The sequence below is a fragment of the Pseudopodoces humilis genome, chromosome 1 (genome assembly GCF_049639895.1).
Source record: "Pseudopodoces humilis isolate 2021_Gansu_Grassland_sample_001 chromosome 1, ASM4963989v1, whole genome shotgun sequence".
Lineage (NCBI taxonomy): Eukaryota > Metazoa > Chordata > Aves > Passeriformes > Paridae > Pseudopodoces > Pseudopodoces humilis.
Window position 1 is genome coordinate 82,387,177 of NC_142200.1, and position 15,140 is coordinate 82,402,316.

Genomic DNA, 15,140 nt, shown 5'->3' on the forward strand with positions numbered 1-15,140 from the left:
GGTCTTACCTTGATGGTTTCTTTGTCAGGCACCTCTGTTATCCAGGTGACAGCGACAGATGCTGATGACCCAACCTATGGGAACAGCGCGAGAGTCGTATACAGTATTCTCCAAGGACAACCATATTTCTCTGTGGACTCTCGGACAGGTATGTTATTTCATCAGGGAATGAGTCAGCATGAAAACCAAAAGAAAAAGTTGCAAGCAGAAAGAAAGGGCAGTGCATCATAGCTGTGGTCAGAAAAATGCCTTTTTGTGGCTTGGAGCCAAGACAGAGCAGCACTGTGCGAGGGGTAAAGTAATGCTGTGGCAGTGAGCTCCAGAAGAAGAACGTGCTTTTACCAGTGATGTACACCTCTGCATGACTATATTCTGCAACTCAGGATCTGGATGGGTTTGGTGCTGTAAATACTCTTGCTGGCTTCTATCACTGAAAAATGTCTTCAAAAGATCTAGTTGATAACAAGGCTTAGGGGGAAAAAACATATCTATCAACCAGGACTGGAAAGTGCAAACTAAAGGATGCAGTTATCAGGAATAGTTCTACCTAAGGGTGCTCTTGTTAATAACCTTACACTTATCCATAGTACACCCTCTCTGTTTCACTTGCTTTCTCTCTCTCTTTTCTCTATACATCCAAGATTTATATTCAAAAGTGGAATCTGACAGATTTTGACAGTTTCTAAAGGGCATCTATAGTGCTAAGGTCAGAAACTCATGAGACAGTAGTCACTGCAGAGCCCTAGGGGACAACATAGGAAAAACACTGAATAAACTTCTTCCAAAGTAAGCAGTTTACGGGGTAGGTGTTCTAGCCAAAGACAAACTTGGATGTGGCATGTTATTTCTCAGCTTTGTTTATATTTACAATACAAATAAACTACTAATTCTCCTCTTGTAATCAACCACAGACAAATAAGGGCATAACCATAGATTTGCTTTAATTTGATTTAATCAAATTATTTCTAAGAAAGTAAAGGATCAATATTCAGGGTCAGATCCAGTACAGATTTAACCACAAGAATGCAGCTTATACAGAAGATAGGCCCTTAAGTCAAAAATCATGTACTTAATGGGTATTTAACCCAGAAAAGGGCTTTTTCTCCTCTGATTAACTTCCCAGTCACACCTGCATCTCTGGACAGGCTCAGAGGTGCCTCAACCTTTAGCTGCCTCAGCCAGCAATTGGACTCCCATTTAGGGTAAGCACTATTGTGAGGCAGAGGCCATTTCCCTATCACAAGCACAGCACTGTAATCAGCTTTCCCTCTGCAAACTCACCTGTGGGATTTGGTAGCTCACAAAATACAATTGCAGCTCTGACATTCTTCTAGAACGTTATGCTAGAGCATAAGTGACCAACAGCTCCTTTGTATTGATAGATAGTGATTAAAACACCCAATAGTGAACAAAATTTCCTCCTCTAGTAGCATTTGGAGTACTTACCATTTACCTTCCAACACACTCTCTTGGTTCCAGAGGTGTGCTCCTATTCCTATTCTGTCACTGTCCTCACAGGTGCTGAACAAGTGTCTATGTGAAAACACAACTTCAAAGGAAAGTTGAAAGCCCCCTCCTCCCTTTTTCCAAAATACTTTTACATCCTGACCACAATCATATTCCCCTGGAAGATAAAAGAAGTCTCCCGCTTCCTAAGAAACCATCTGGCTGTTATAGAAAAGAAAGGACATGACCTCTGCTCTTTACTGTTTTCTTAAAAGCAGAAACCTCACTCAGTTTAGTGAAAGAAATGGTTCCAGTACATTTCTTCGGAAGACCTGAAGGTCTTAACCTTTCCCATAGCCTTTCCCATAGCCCTAAGGACGGGTTTTATGTTCAGCCACCATCCTTAGCATTTCTTTTCTGACTGACTGTGTGCTGCAGCATCGGATGCTCCCTGCTCTGCATTGCTGCACCTCTGGGTACCTGATCGGGTTCTGAGTCTCAGTGTCCTGGACTAGCCCTCCCCTAGGAACCGGAGGCCCCAAGGATAGGCATGGCAGAGCCTGGGATTTAGGCACTGATGTCTTTTTTTAGGTCAAGCCAAGAGTGGAAATTCCCTACAAAGTGTTTATATATGGAGAAAATACTTCCCAAAATGCCAAGTATTTTCGTATCTTATTTATATATCCATGGGAGCTGAGGAACTACAGCACATTAAAGGAGGCACTCAGCTTTGTAGGATGGGAGTCAAAGACACCACGCATGAAGATCAAAATAGCGCACTGCGAGTTGTTCCGTACGGGTCGCTGTTTCTTCCCCTCACACACAGTGATAATTGCCAACGCAATATCTTTTTACTGCTTTTTATTAAACGCATACATTGTCTTTCTGCTAAAAATAAAGACTAAATGCAGATCAATCAAGTTAATAGTGTCCTGATGTGCAAGTGCTGCATGCTGAGCCGTGCGACTGGGATGGTGCCTGAGACTGACACACTTGCCCCCGCCCCGAAGGGCATCCCAAACGTGTCGCTAGCAAGGGATTATCTCCGGGCTGCACTGCCGGCTGCTCGATGGGGTACCCTGGAGGTGCTGGAAGCGTGAGAGCTGGGTGGGGCTGGGAGGGCTGGAGGACGGACAGCCGGGAGACGCGGAGCCGTGCGGGGACAGCGGGAGCGCTTGGCAGCCCCGCGGCACCGGCGGCGCTGCCCGGGCCGGCGCTCGCAGCCTCCGTAAGAAAAGTGTTGCTGCCACCTCATGTCCTCTCGCAGTAGTGTTACCCCGAAGGGAAGGGACAAGGGATGCCCTGCGGTCTGGGGGAGCAGGGTGGCCCCTCCGAAGCGGGCGCGGCGGCGTCTCCTGACATTCTGCACTCGCAGCCCCAGCCTGGGTCCCGAAGGACACGAGCGAAGCCCGCGGGCTCATTCCAGGTGGTCTCTAGGACTGCGTGCTTAGGAAAACTTGTCTTGATGGATCTTTCAGCAAAGAACATCACTTCCAGCTTTTGTGCAGAGATAGTCGTCCTGAGCAAGGCCTTAATTCGACGTAGCACACTGTTCCCAAAAAAGCTTTTCCTTGGAAGGCAACATTTTAATTTTGAACAGGCAGCCTGTCCCAGAGCTGATGCATTTTAATTGACTTCTCTAAAATTCACACCTTCTGTTAACCTAGATTCCACTTGGGTGAGTTTTACTCCGCCAGGAAAGGTGGGACTCAGTGCAGAGCCTGGTCTCATTCTTGACACAGGGAATAGGATGCTGGAGCAAGAGCCCTCCACCCTCTTTGTGTGTTCTCTAACTGCCGTTTTCTTTTGTTCCCCAAACGCTTTCCACCCTCCACCTCAGGCTTAATTAGAACAGCTCTAATGAACATGGACCGAGAAGCAAAAGAATATTATGAAGTGATTATCCAGGCCAAGGATATGGGTGGACAGCTGGGAGGATTAGCTGGAACAACCACAGTCAACATCACTCTCTCTGATGTCAATGACAATCCACCCAGATTTCCACAGAGTGAGTACCCATGGTGCCGTGACAGGCAAAAAGGGGTGGCTGAGTTTTATGTCTGCTGTTTGCTCTCATGACAGCCATTTTCAAACTCAGGATAGTGATGACTAGAGATGGGAAGAATTTCATATTTGATATGGAACTCTACTTCAGAAAAATGTCAAAAGGAATTATTCAATACATTGCCTTTCAGAAAAAGTTTCTGACCTCTAAAATTATCAAAAACAACACTTTTTTTTTTAAAGGATGGGAAATTAATTTACAGAAAAAAGTAGGAAGGAGAACTTTTGTGTTTAGACTGCTCATGGCCATTGCCTTTGGCTACTAATACCTGCTCTGATTGTCTTTTCATCCTATCTCCAGAGGATGTCTCTCAAATCAGGGACATGTGGTGGTGCTGGAAGTTGAAAGATAATTCATTCAACACTCCAGGCAAGCCACAGTAGGAGAGCATCTGGGAGCTGTGCTGCCAGTGTGGAGTGGATTGTCACACAGGCTGTTCTACAGGAAAGGTTCATCTAAACCTTGGCAGAATGCAGTTAAACCTAAGATATATAATAGCCATAATTAATGGATACAAAAATAGCAACTACACTCTTATCAGAAACATGGCTTTGTATTTACAAAAGTGAACTTCAAAACAAGATTTGCAATATTTTGCTCTTTGTTTGTAAGATTTCTATTTATCACATTTATTTACATAATTCTGTATTGCCATTAAAAATTCAAAAGAAGCTTTTCAGTTTTGATTGGACTAAATCTTTCAAGGGATGTAATTTGGGATTTTTAAAGAAAACTGATTCTTTTAGTAGTGTAAATCAATCTCAAGCCATTTTGGTTTTGACATTTTCCTCATTTAGCTGAGTAATGCAAACTCCCGCAGTTCTTTTTGTTTGTATTCTTCTTCTCCATCTGTTTCTGCATGTTGCACTGCTAAATCAAAGTGTTCCACTAAGATCAGCAACAAATCTCAACTTCCACTTTTGTTCTTCTGTTCTTCTTGAGCACACCATTGCCAACTGTGTTTTGAAAGTGGCATGAATTGTAACTGATATCAAACTCTTGATTAAGAAAAATTACAATTCATCAAACCTCATCCTTGGTGTTATTCTGTCTTGTAAAGCTTAACAGTTGGTGCATTCAATAGAGGGAATGCAGCAAGGAAAGTTTGAAAACAAAGCATGATGCCAGAGAGGTATTTTAGATGCAACATTTATATTTTCAAAATACTCTTTTAAAATAGCAGGTTTCTCTTTCCCCAGTCTTGCTGCTAAGAAAATTAGCAATGCAACAGATGTGCTCAAGACAGTATTTTTAGGGAGAGGCAATACATTTTAATAGAGTAGCTGGTAAATTTGAAAAAAGCAGGCAAGCTCCTGAGCTTTCTTCAGGGCTGAAAAGAAGTTTGTAGGGACTTGAGAAAGGATTTGTGGTGCTCAAAACATATGTTTATTCCTGCTGTACAAACTGATCTAATAAAAAGATGCCTGTCCTATTAAATCTGTTCCATTTCCTGCTTTATATCATGGCTGCAACAGCACTGGTGTTAATTGCCCTATTTTTCTAGTTGAAGTTCCTATCTTCAGGTGTATTGCTGTTTTTAAAAAAACCCATTCAACAAACCTGTTGCTGTAACAAATACCTAAATAAAACTGCTCCAGGAAATTTAGCTGGGCTGTGGCTTTTTACAGGAAATCACACTGCTGTCACAGCTTTGGGACATGTACTACAGACACTGCAGGCCATGAAATGCTGTGGCCTCCCTGATCCACTCTTTACACTGCTTTGCAGTTGTTTTTGTTCCTCTTCATAGCCTGTTTTTTCTCTTCTCTCCCTCTGTGCTGCTTGTGCCAGAGCATTATCAGATGAGTGTGCTGGAGTCTGCTCCCATCAGCTCCACCGTGGGCCGTGTGGTTGCTAAAGACCTGGATGAAGGCATTAATGCAGAGATGAAATATAGCCTTGTGGATGGAGATGGACTGGATGTCTTTGATATTAACACTGATCCTAATTACCAAGTTGGCATCATCACTGTAAGAAAGGTAAAAAATTTCCTTTTTATAGTAATTTATATGGCTAACAGTCCCGGTTACATTTTATATGTGGAATATTCCCTTATGCCTGCAGTAATTTGGTTCCCATTACATGACAATAGCCCCTTTCTGGCTGTAAAACACAATTTCTTTAACATTTATTGCTAAAATATGAAAGCAGACTGCATTCCTAGGAACAACTTCTATAAAGTGGGAACAGCATTAGCATAAACATGTCTTTTCCCACCAAAGGAATGCTCTGATTCCCTATTTATCTATTTAAATATTCTCTGTAGCTTAATTATCCTACAATGCAAGAAATTAGATCAATATTTGCATTTGAACTGTACATATTTTTCACTCTGGTGTTCCACAAACAATAATAAAGCATGCCTTGGAATTATTTATAAACCAATAAAACCCAGGCAGTGTTTTTTTTTTTTTAATTGCTACTTGAAGATCCATAAATGCTAATTAGGCTAGAGGAAGCTGTCTCTAAAATGGCAGCTGTGAAACTGCTGGTACTCTGTACCACAGGCTATGCAGGAAGGCATCGAGTATTTTTCTTAGGCTCCCTGCTATAGGATATTTATTCTACAGTCTTACATAAATGTTAGAAGTTCAACTCTGTTTCTAGGTTATGAAATTGTAACCATATTTCTGGCTAAGCATATCTAGTGCACTAATAAGGAAGCATAGTTTCCATTTAAATGGTCTGGGATTAAATTGTGCACTAAAATGGAACAATACAGGGGAGAGCTTTGACCTTGCAAGCCTCTATGCCCTACAGCAAAGCATTTAAGCATGTGTTTATGGTCACCTTTCCCCAGCTCTATTTTTTGTGCATATTAGTCCCTGAAGTTAAGCATATCTTCTGGAATGAAATAGATGTTGAATTCAAACTCTAATGTAATTTTCCACTCATTTATCAATGAAAGAAAATAGTTTTTTTGGAGTACATTTGTCAATAAGCTTGACCTTTGTTATTATGAATACAGCTTTGCTACATGTTCATGTATGTATAGAAGAGTTATAAAATGTGTGGTATCGATCATATCAGATATGTACTGGCATCAGGTACATATTGCTCAATCCATCTACTGTACATAAATATTTGTGATATTTTATGTATGTCTAGCTTTATGTAATGCTGCAATTATCAACAGCCAAACACTGGGAAAGTTGTCCTCTGAATCCACTGAAGAAAGCAAAAAATAAATTCAACTGATGTTGATATAAAAGGATATCAAAACAGGGAGAGAGGGGAGAGGGGAGAGGGGAGAGGGGAGAGAGGAGAGAGAATTTCTAAACTGAGAATGAAATCTTATTTAAAAGTAAGCAAAACTTCCCTTTTAACATTTCTTGACAGATTTCCCAAGCAAAATAATTAACACTTCTAACATGGACATCAGAAAGCCAGAACTGACAGTTACTGACAAGACTGTTGCTTGTAGTGTTGTGGCTACTTATCACTTAGCCTACTAGTTCCACAAAATGTTGAGCACCTCCTCAAGATTTACACTTCCTTCCAAGCTCCCTGCCTGGGAGACTGATGCTCACCCTACCTTCCTCTTTGTCCTGCCTTCCCTTTTGCACTGCCCATGGAAGGCAGGGTTGTGGGTTACCCAGCCAGCCCAGCACACAAGAGAGCCCTGTCCTGTCCTACCTTCCTCCCCTGACATTGCCTGATCAATCACTTTCTCATAGTGGGTCTTGCTAAATTCCACGTGCATGGTCCCATTTCTCAGTGCCAGTGTCAGCACTTGGCAGAAGGAGGACAAGGACTAGGAGCATTTTCCATGGGCTGCCTCTCCCCTTGGCTGTGTTTTGCAGCATGCTAAGTTCACAGGAGATGACAACTTGCCTGCCCTCCCCATGGGACCAGCATTGGGAGGAGGTTTGAATGCACCCATGGGAGACAAATCTGATGAAGGGGACAGTAGTGTTGAGATATTAGTACAGGAGAAAAACAAGAGGGAAAGTCATCTTTGACAATGACGTCAAAGAGGAGCATCAAAAATGTGATGGTCTAGCACACTTGTCTGATTTTTCTCGTTTTTCCAACTTGATCTTATGTGTTTTAATAACATAATTGGGTTTTATAGCTGTTAGGTGTGTCCCTGATTTAACTGCTCTTTTAAAAACTTCGCTTTTTAGTGTGTATGCAGTGTTTCTCATGGAGTTTTCTTCATGTGGGAAACAATATAATATAATGGCCTCTTTCTTAGTATATGCTTAGGCACCTTTGCATTGCACATTTCTTGCCAGATGGACAATAATTGTTGCTTGGTCCTGTGGATATCTTACTGCTATTTTTACAGCACATAAATATGCAACTGGTAGACAGTAATGACTGCAGCCAGGGATATTACATTTCTAGACTTCACCAACCCCTTGCTGACAAGTGCTATGCCTGCAGTAGTCACTGATGTACCAGGTGGAACTAAAGGCAGCAGGAGCAAGTTTTAGATCACCTGTTTGTAGCTGCTGCCACAGACTATACAGTGATTTTCAGTTTTACAATTTCAAGAATGCCAGTCTTTAGTCAGGCATTCCTATGCAAGATATCAGTGGTGGTAATTTACTGTGAAAGCATGAGCTTTGATATGTCACTACAAGGTTTCCACTTCTGAAGAAGGAGGCTGTTGCAGCAGCAGACAAGTACTGAAGACTTGACTGAATTCAGAAGGTGTTTTGAGGTCCATAGTACACACTGCTGCCATGCCTGAGCATGGAAATTTTCTGCTGATGCTGTTTAAACTAATGCACACCTCATGGCTGCAGAACTGGCCAGCTTTGAGCATGGCAGGAAAGAAATGGATTATGACTGGCAAAGGAGAACTTTACTGCCACAGTACTGACCTTTGCACCTTTGACTTCCAATTGCTTTGGTGTCTTCCTTCTCTTTTATTTTCCTACCCATCTCCGTGTGTCAGTCTAGTGGTTGGTCTTCAAAGAGAAAGAGCTGAATAGAAGAAGCAAAGAGGTTGGATGGGAACAGCAGACATCTTACTGCAGTCTAAATGAACTGCTGCTGTGTCTGGTAATTCCAGGGTCAAATCCTTATGTCCAAATAAAGCCACTCTTTTTGAAAACTATTCATATAGCAAAGAGGGGTATGCCCCACTGAGTGACCCTGAGATTAGCCATTTCTTTCCTGGTACAAAGTTTGTCTCACTCAGAATCTGTGCAAGCTAAGGGAACTCGGCTGTGCTGGTTTTCAGCATCAGGCCTCTCCAGATTATTCAAGGGTTGTGACCATTTAATCACAGCACAATTGCTTGCAACTTCTGACTACAGCTTGACTGTATCCTCTGTGAGTTGCTTCATCTGGTGACATTTTGTTTGTATTTTGGACTGATCCTTCCATACTGTTCTTCTGGTTTGTCAAATCCTTACAGTTATCTCTTACCAAGACTGGCAAGCAGCACATTAAATACGGGATTTTTCACTCATTTCTAAGAAGGTTTTGGAGACACCTCATTTTCTTCAGGGATCTGTGAAAAGAAGATGGAAGGGAGATGAAAAATTTATTTATTGAGAGGTTCAGTGTCAGTATTAGTTACTTCTATATCCATGTATACCAAATAAGCAGTTTTATCTAGATAGGAAATCAAATTTATGTAACTACTAACAGAGGAAGCTGGCACTCTTTATCCATTGTCTCAGAAAGGAAAGAAAAGAGAGAAGGGAAAAGGGAATAGGGAAAAGGACACTATTCTCACTCCCTCCTTCAAATAATACTTGAGTTTTTAATATTTCACATTTCATATGAAGTCAAAGAGTTCCCACAAGAAGATATCAGGGATTATTTATAATTAAACTGCTTTGAAATTAAACTTCTGTAGGCAAGGAGCAGATTCAAATTCCAGCAGTCATCACACCTGGATGGTAAACCCATATTTAGGACACTTACTGAAAGGAGGAGGTGAAAAAACCTCACTTCTAGGACAGATGGATTACAGATAAAAACTGGAATAAGAACTTGCAAGAGAGGCAGACCATGTTCCCTGCTCCTTAACTGTAGCCCTTTATTAATTAGGCACACAGGGCTCTTGGAGACAAGATTCCAGTGTCCTTAGGGGAAAAAAGAGGATGCTAATTGGGACCTCTACCTCCTGTGTGAGCATCCTTGTTCCTGCCACTGTGTCCATTTTTGGGGAACCAACTATCTTGCCTTATTTTCAGGTGCTCCCATTGCTGTCTCCTTCTTCACGTATTTTCTGCAAAGTGGCATAAAACAGGTTGTGTGAATTACAATGCAATGTATTGTGTGTGGTGTGGTGTGGTGGCTGCTTATATTTTCATTGGAGCAAGAAGAATGAAAGAATATGTATTTTGAAGTGATCTGCAAGTATTTCTCCTGGCTTTTTCAGCTCAACTATCAAATAAAAGATAGGAAAAGTATACAATGCCATTTCTAATACTGCTATCTTTCAATGCTTTTTCTGCATCTGCAAATATTTATCTATGTTGCCCTTGAAATTAAAAGTAGTAATGATATGGCTCTCTGTGTGCCTGATGGTAGATATATTTTTTCCCCTCAGCCTTTAAGTTTTGAGAGCAAGAAAAGTTACACCTTGAAAGTAGAGGGTGCCAACCCTCACCTGGAAATGCGGTTCCTGAACCTGGGTCCCTTCCGTGACACCACCACTGTCCACATCAGTGTGGAGGATGTGGATGAGCCTCCCGTGTTTGAGCCCAGCATCTACTTTGTGGAAGTGCCTGAGGATGTGGAGATTGGGACTACTATACAGATAATTTCTGCCAAGGACCCAGACGTGACCAACAACTCCATCAGGTCTGTCCTCTCATTGTGTATTGACCCACAAGCACTCCTTAGTAGGTCTGGTTGATGGGGCAGTGATGGTTGAGAGTCACTCTCCGTCTTTCCAGGCAGCAGTAATCATCAGTGGGTTTAGCAAACCAGACCTCACACACTGAGGGCTCTGTCAAAGCAATGCAGGAGCTCCCCTGGTTCTGTGCTGTGGAGGACATCTGCATCAAGCCTTGCAATGAGCCAGTCAGGCATGTCCTGATAGTGTACATTAAAAACAAACCCCAAAATCTTGCCTTTGCTGGCACAAAACCTGACAGCATCACTGAGAACCTGCTGCCATCCCTGTGGCAAGGTGATCAACTTGCTCGTCCTTTCTCCCCCTTCTCTTTCAAAGCTTGCCCTTGTCAACAAGGTCTAACACACAGCTACTTCTGGAGTAGATTGAATGCATGCTAATAAATATTCAAGAACTGCTAAATTATCTAGTGTCTGGTCAAAGATGCAGAGCTAGATATTCCCATATGGCGGTAAGAAAAGCAAAGGTATATTTACAGCCATGGGAGCTTCATAGCTGCAGCTCTGCAAGGAGCCAAAGAAGCAAATTTGTGTGATCATAGCACTCTTTTCCATAGTGGCTGCCAGCCACTGCCAGCCCCATTTATCAGAGAAGGCTGTTCTTCTCCGAGGCCAGCCCACGCAGATTTTCACTACCTGCAGAAGCAACCAGTGAATGCACATTTATTATCCCAGCAGGTTGGCTGCTCCTCTCATCTGAAAGTTTTGGGTGTTGACCTGCTGTTCAATTACCTGTGCATTAGTCCAGCTTCTGAGATGCCTGTGTTTAGGAACAGTCCTGGGAAATACAGGAGGGAGTTGAAACATTGAATATTAGGATTTTTTGAAGAAAGTAAAATCTAAATGAGCAATTCTGTGGGCTTCAGCTAGGAGAGATCTGAGTAGACACAAAGCCTGTTCTTCTTAATGGTATTGCACTCCCTGTTGTTGGTCTAATTATTTTTTCATCTATGCTACTTTAATATACCTATCTTTTTTGCCTACATTATAAGGTTATCATACTTCTCATGACATTGCTTCAAATTCCTCAGTAAAACTATTATACTGTCTGCATCACAATTTCATTACCCTAAACTTTTTTCCACTCACATCCTATTTTGCTGATTACTGTCTGACATTATCCAAACCCTGCAATGCAAACAGCTCTCTGCTAATCTGCTTAAAATAGTATAAGAATAATTCTGAGGACTATCATAGGGTAGAATTGATCATTGTTATTTTTAATGAGATTTTTCTTTAGTCTTTTTCAGAGCTTTGCAATGGCTGCCCTTGATGAACAGCCCTCTATAAAGCACAGAATCCATCAACAAAGATACATTAAAATAATAAAAAAAATTAAATATGCACAGACCCTTTTTTAACTCTGTTCCTCAACAACTTCCTTCTTCTTTTCTCCCCACCTTCCTCCTTTTCCACTGCCCTTTCTTCCCTCATTCCTTCCCTCCTTTCCCCCCATGCTGAGGTAAAGAAACAGATGAAAAAAAGTAAAAATAAATACCATTTGTAAGGCTAAAATGGCTATCTAAAATTCAGATACTAAGAATTAGTTGCCTCTTCTGCGGTCTCCTCCATTCATTCCAACACAGTGCAGTATCAGTCTGGCAATGTTTTAAGCTTGGACTAAATTCACTTTGCACAGGGCAAGGCTTCGCTGCACAGGGCAAGGCAAGATAGAAAGACAATAAACCCAGATACATACTATGTTGCACAAGCTTAAATCCATATGGAATTTAAACTGTGATCTGGCTCAAATCCTCACTTTCTCAGCATCCAGTACCCAGCTCCTACACTGTGAAATTCTGATGGCTAGAAGTATGCCATGATTGTTGTTAAATGATTCAGGAACATTATCTAAATAGTACAGTGGAAACAAGTGTGCAGGAGCAGGTACATTAACAAGAGAACTTAGCTGGAGAATCTAGAAAAAGTGCCTCTTGACACTGGTGCTTAATTCTGAACCACTAATCACAAGGCTATATTCAATTTCAGATACTCGTTGGCCTTAAAATGTCAGAGAGAAATTCTTTTTATAGCCCTCATACAAGAATAATTATTATACCAAAATATAGGAACACTCATAGTTGTTGTCTAAATAAATCAAATGTCTGAGAAGTCTCTTTATTTAAGAAGAGATAGGAAGGACTGGGAAGGTAAGGGATACAAACCTGCCATCCCTTCCTCTTTGATTGTTCTGAAAAAGAGTGTAAAAGAATTTTATATCTGGGTTTAATAAGTCCCTATATAAAGATAAGGCTCTTATGCTTGTTCCAGTGAACACATTCATGCTGAAAGGAGAAAATTCAGAAGAATGAGCCCTGTTCATTGTCTGTTGTGACTAATGCCTTTAATTTCCTTCCACTCTGATGAAAGAACCAACAAAAACGACAGTAAATCTGGGCTCTGTTCTAGGCTGTGACATTTACCTAGGCCTGTGTGTGGCTTTGGCCAGAGTATCCCTTACCGTGCTCAGAGTCAGCTGGGAAGGCAGCTTGCACTAAGTGCCTTTAAGAGCAAGGCGATGCCTGTGAAGGATACTGAGTATTTTACACACCCTGAGAAACTGTCCCTCTGACCAAGCACTGCAGTGACCTCTGTCAATCAGCTGCCTCCCTGCCCAGGTTTTCTGGCCTGCAGGCACCACAACAATCCCCCATTCACAGGTGCAGGAAGCTGGTTCCTAGCACTGAGCTGACATGACATTGGTCAGGCAGGTTCAGTAATTATGATGAATCAGCCTCACAGAGGGAGCTGTTTTTGTGACTGGATGCTAAGAGAAAGCCAAGCATCACTCCCCTTGTGCTGACACAGCTCCATCAGTAGCATGAGTCAGGATGCAGGTGGAGTTTATTCCCCCGAAGGAGAGAATACGGAAGAACAAGGACACGACCGGTTCCTCCTCATCAACCTATGTGCTCAGAGAATGAGCTGATCTGAAGCCATTTTCATCCTGTCTGAATTTGCCTAGGGACAGGGCATAACTATTTCTCTTAGAAAAAGAAATTATACTCCTCACTGGCAGATTTTCTCTGTAGAACAGGTGTTCCTGCACTGATCTGTGCCTTACTTTGAGGCTTATTCCTCTAAATCTTCCTGTATTTCACCTCAATTCAAGTAATACTCACTCTTAAATGCCATTAGCCATGTGAACTTTTTCCAGCATCTCACTCTGTACCTATGCAAGTCAAAGGAGCACATAACTAGGTTGTGGAAGAATGTGGATCTGCTGTGTACAACACTGTCCCCATTGCTGGGATACTTTGTTGGCTATAACACACAATTTTCACAAGGGTTGCATAATATTTTTTCATGTGTACTCTTGCAGATACTCGATTGACAGGAGCAGTGATCCAGGACGGTTCTTTTATGTTGACATAACATCAGGAGCACTGATGACTGCAAGACCTCTTGACCGGGAGGACATTTCTTGGCACAACATCACAGTGTTGGCCATGGAGCTGAGTAAGGAGAATGCAGACTGTACATAGAGATACAAAGAGATACAGTAGGCAAAGCAGGCTGAGAGACCTGAATTCAAAGTTCACATATTGTTATGCGCTGAGTGGGAAGACACATTAAGTGAATTGCTGCTCTGACATCAACAAGCAAATGCTGCATTTTATTTATTTTTTTATGTTAATTTTCACAGGGTGGTGGGAGGCGTAAGCATGTCAATTAAAGGCAGAGTCCTTCTTTTTCAATTCATTAGCATCCCGGGGATTTATTTAAAACTCTTTCTGATGTGTTTCTGGCAGAGTCCTCTCAATTCAGAAGGGCTAGGCAGCTAGAGCTGCAAAGGCTGCACAGCTGCTATAGCTCCCAGTCCTGCCTGGGAGGATTGAGTGGTGCAGGGACTGGTAGGCAGCAGTGATCCTACACTGCTAGGTCACTAGTTGATATCTGCTCTGGTTCAGCAGCAAGTAAATGACATCACCATCTGCTTGCTACATAAATAATTTGGGCCAGAGTGCTTTGGGATCTTTGAGTATGCTGAACTCATTATGCTTTTGGGTTTTACAATGAGCTAAAATTCAGCTCCAGATTCATCTGCGTCGGTATTTTTCAAGGCTGTAAGAAGGAGATGCTCATTTCATAGTGTCAGTATGAAAAATTTAGCTGAGTTTGAAATACTCACAAATGTGAGCTTCATAAAGGAACTTCTGATACATAAGCAAATAAAAGGTTCACTTACTCTTCACCTGAAATTCCTTCAATTCACATAGCTTTTGCTCAGGATCTCAGTTCATCTGTGAGGAACAGAAGCTTTTCTGCAGCTTGCTGGCAATAGCTGAGTCATTCCTTGTGTCTCAGAAACTTCTAGCCTGGGCCAGAGATATGGGGCACTTGGAGAGGAGCAAAGTTTCAACAAGCTTCCCCAAGTTGCAAATGGCCAGCTTGAAAGCAGGGGGATTATTTCACAAGAGTTGGAGTTACTCTGCTGCATATTTTCAGGCTGTTCCAGCACATGATGGCTTTCTGTGCCCTTTTAAGGAGTGAGAGGGGTTGAGACGATGGGATTTCACCCCCATCTATTTTGACACTACTTTTATTTTCAGCCACCAATGGCCATTGCAATTCCATGAGTCTGTAAAAGCTGCCCCTGTAGCAGCGCTTGAGAGAGAGAGAGCAATAGGAAGGCGTGTCTTCCTTTGGTTCCCTTTCCATCAGTACTCTGTGAGTTTTGCTCTGTACATGTGCAGCACAATATTTTAATTTAGTCACTAGTTTCAAAAATGTCTTAGCTGTGCTCTTCTGAAGGCCCCTAGTGGTAAAGGTTAGATCAATTATTTCTAAGAGTGTAAACGCA

At 42.0% G+C, this 15,140-nt stretch overlaps 1 protein-coding gene across 3 annotated transcripts in view; it reads left to right on the top strand.

Moving 5' to 3' along the window:
- The window catches only part of CDH20 (cadherin 20), a 126,096-nt gene that overhangs the window by 90,332 nt on the left and 20,624 nt on the right, over window positions 1-15,140 (top strand). For all 3 annotated transcript variants that reach the window (XM_088053014.1, XM_005526472.2, XM_088053018.1), the window contains 5 exons: window positions 29-148; window positions 3,287-3,454; window positions 5,303-5,490; window positions 10,029-10,282; window positions 13,659-13,795. In XM_088053014.1, coding sequence (XP_087909140.1) covers window positions 29-148; window positions 3,287-3,454; window positions 5,303-5,490; window positions 10,029-10,282; window positions 13,659-13,795 — 867 coding nt within the window. The remainder of the gene's footprint in view (window positions 1-28; window positions 149-3,286; window positions 3,455-5,302; window positions 5,491-10,028; window positions 10,283-13,658; window positions 13,796-15,140) is intronic.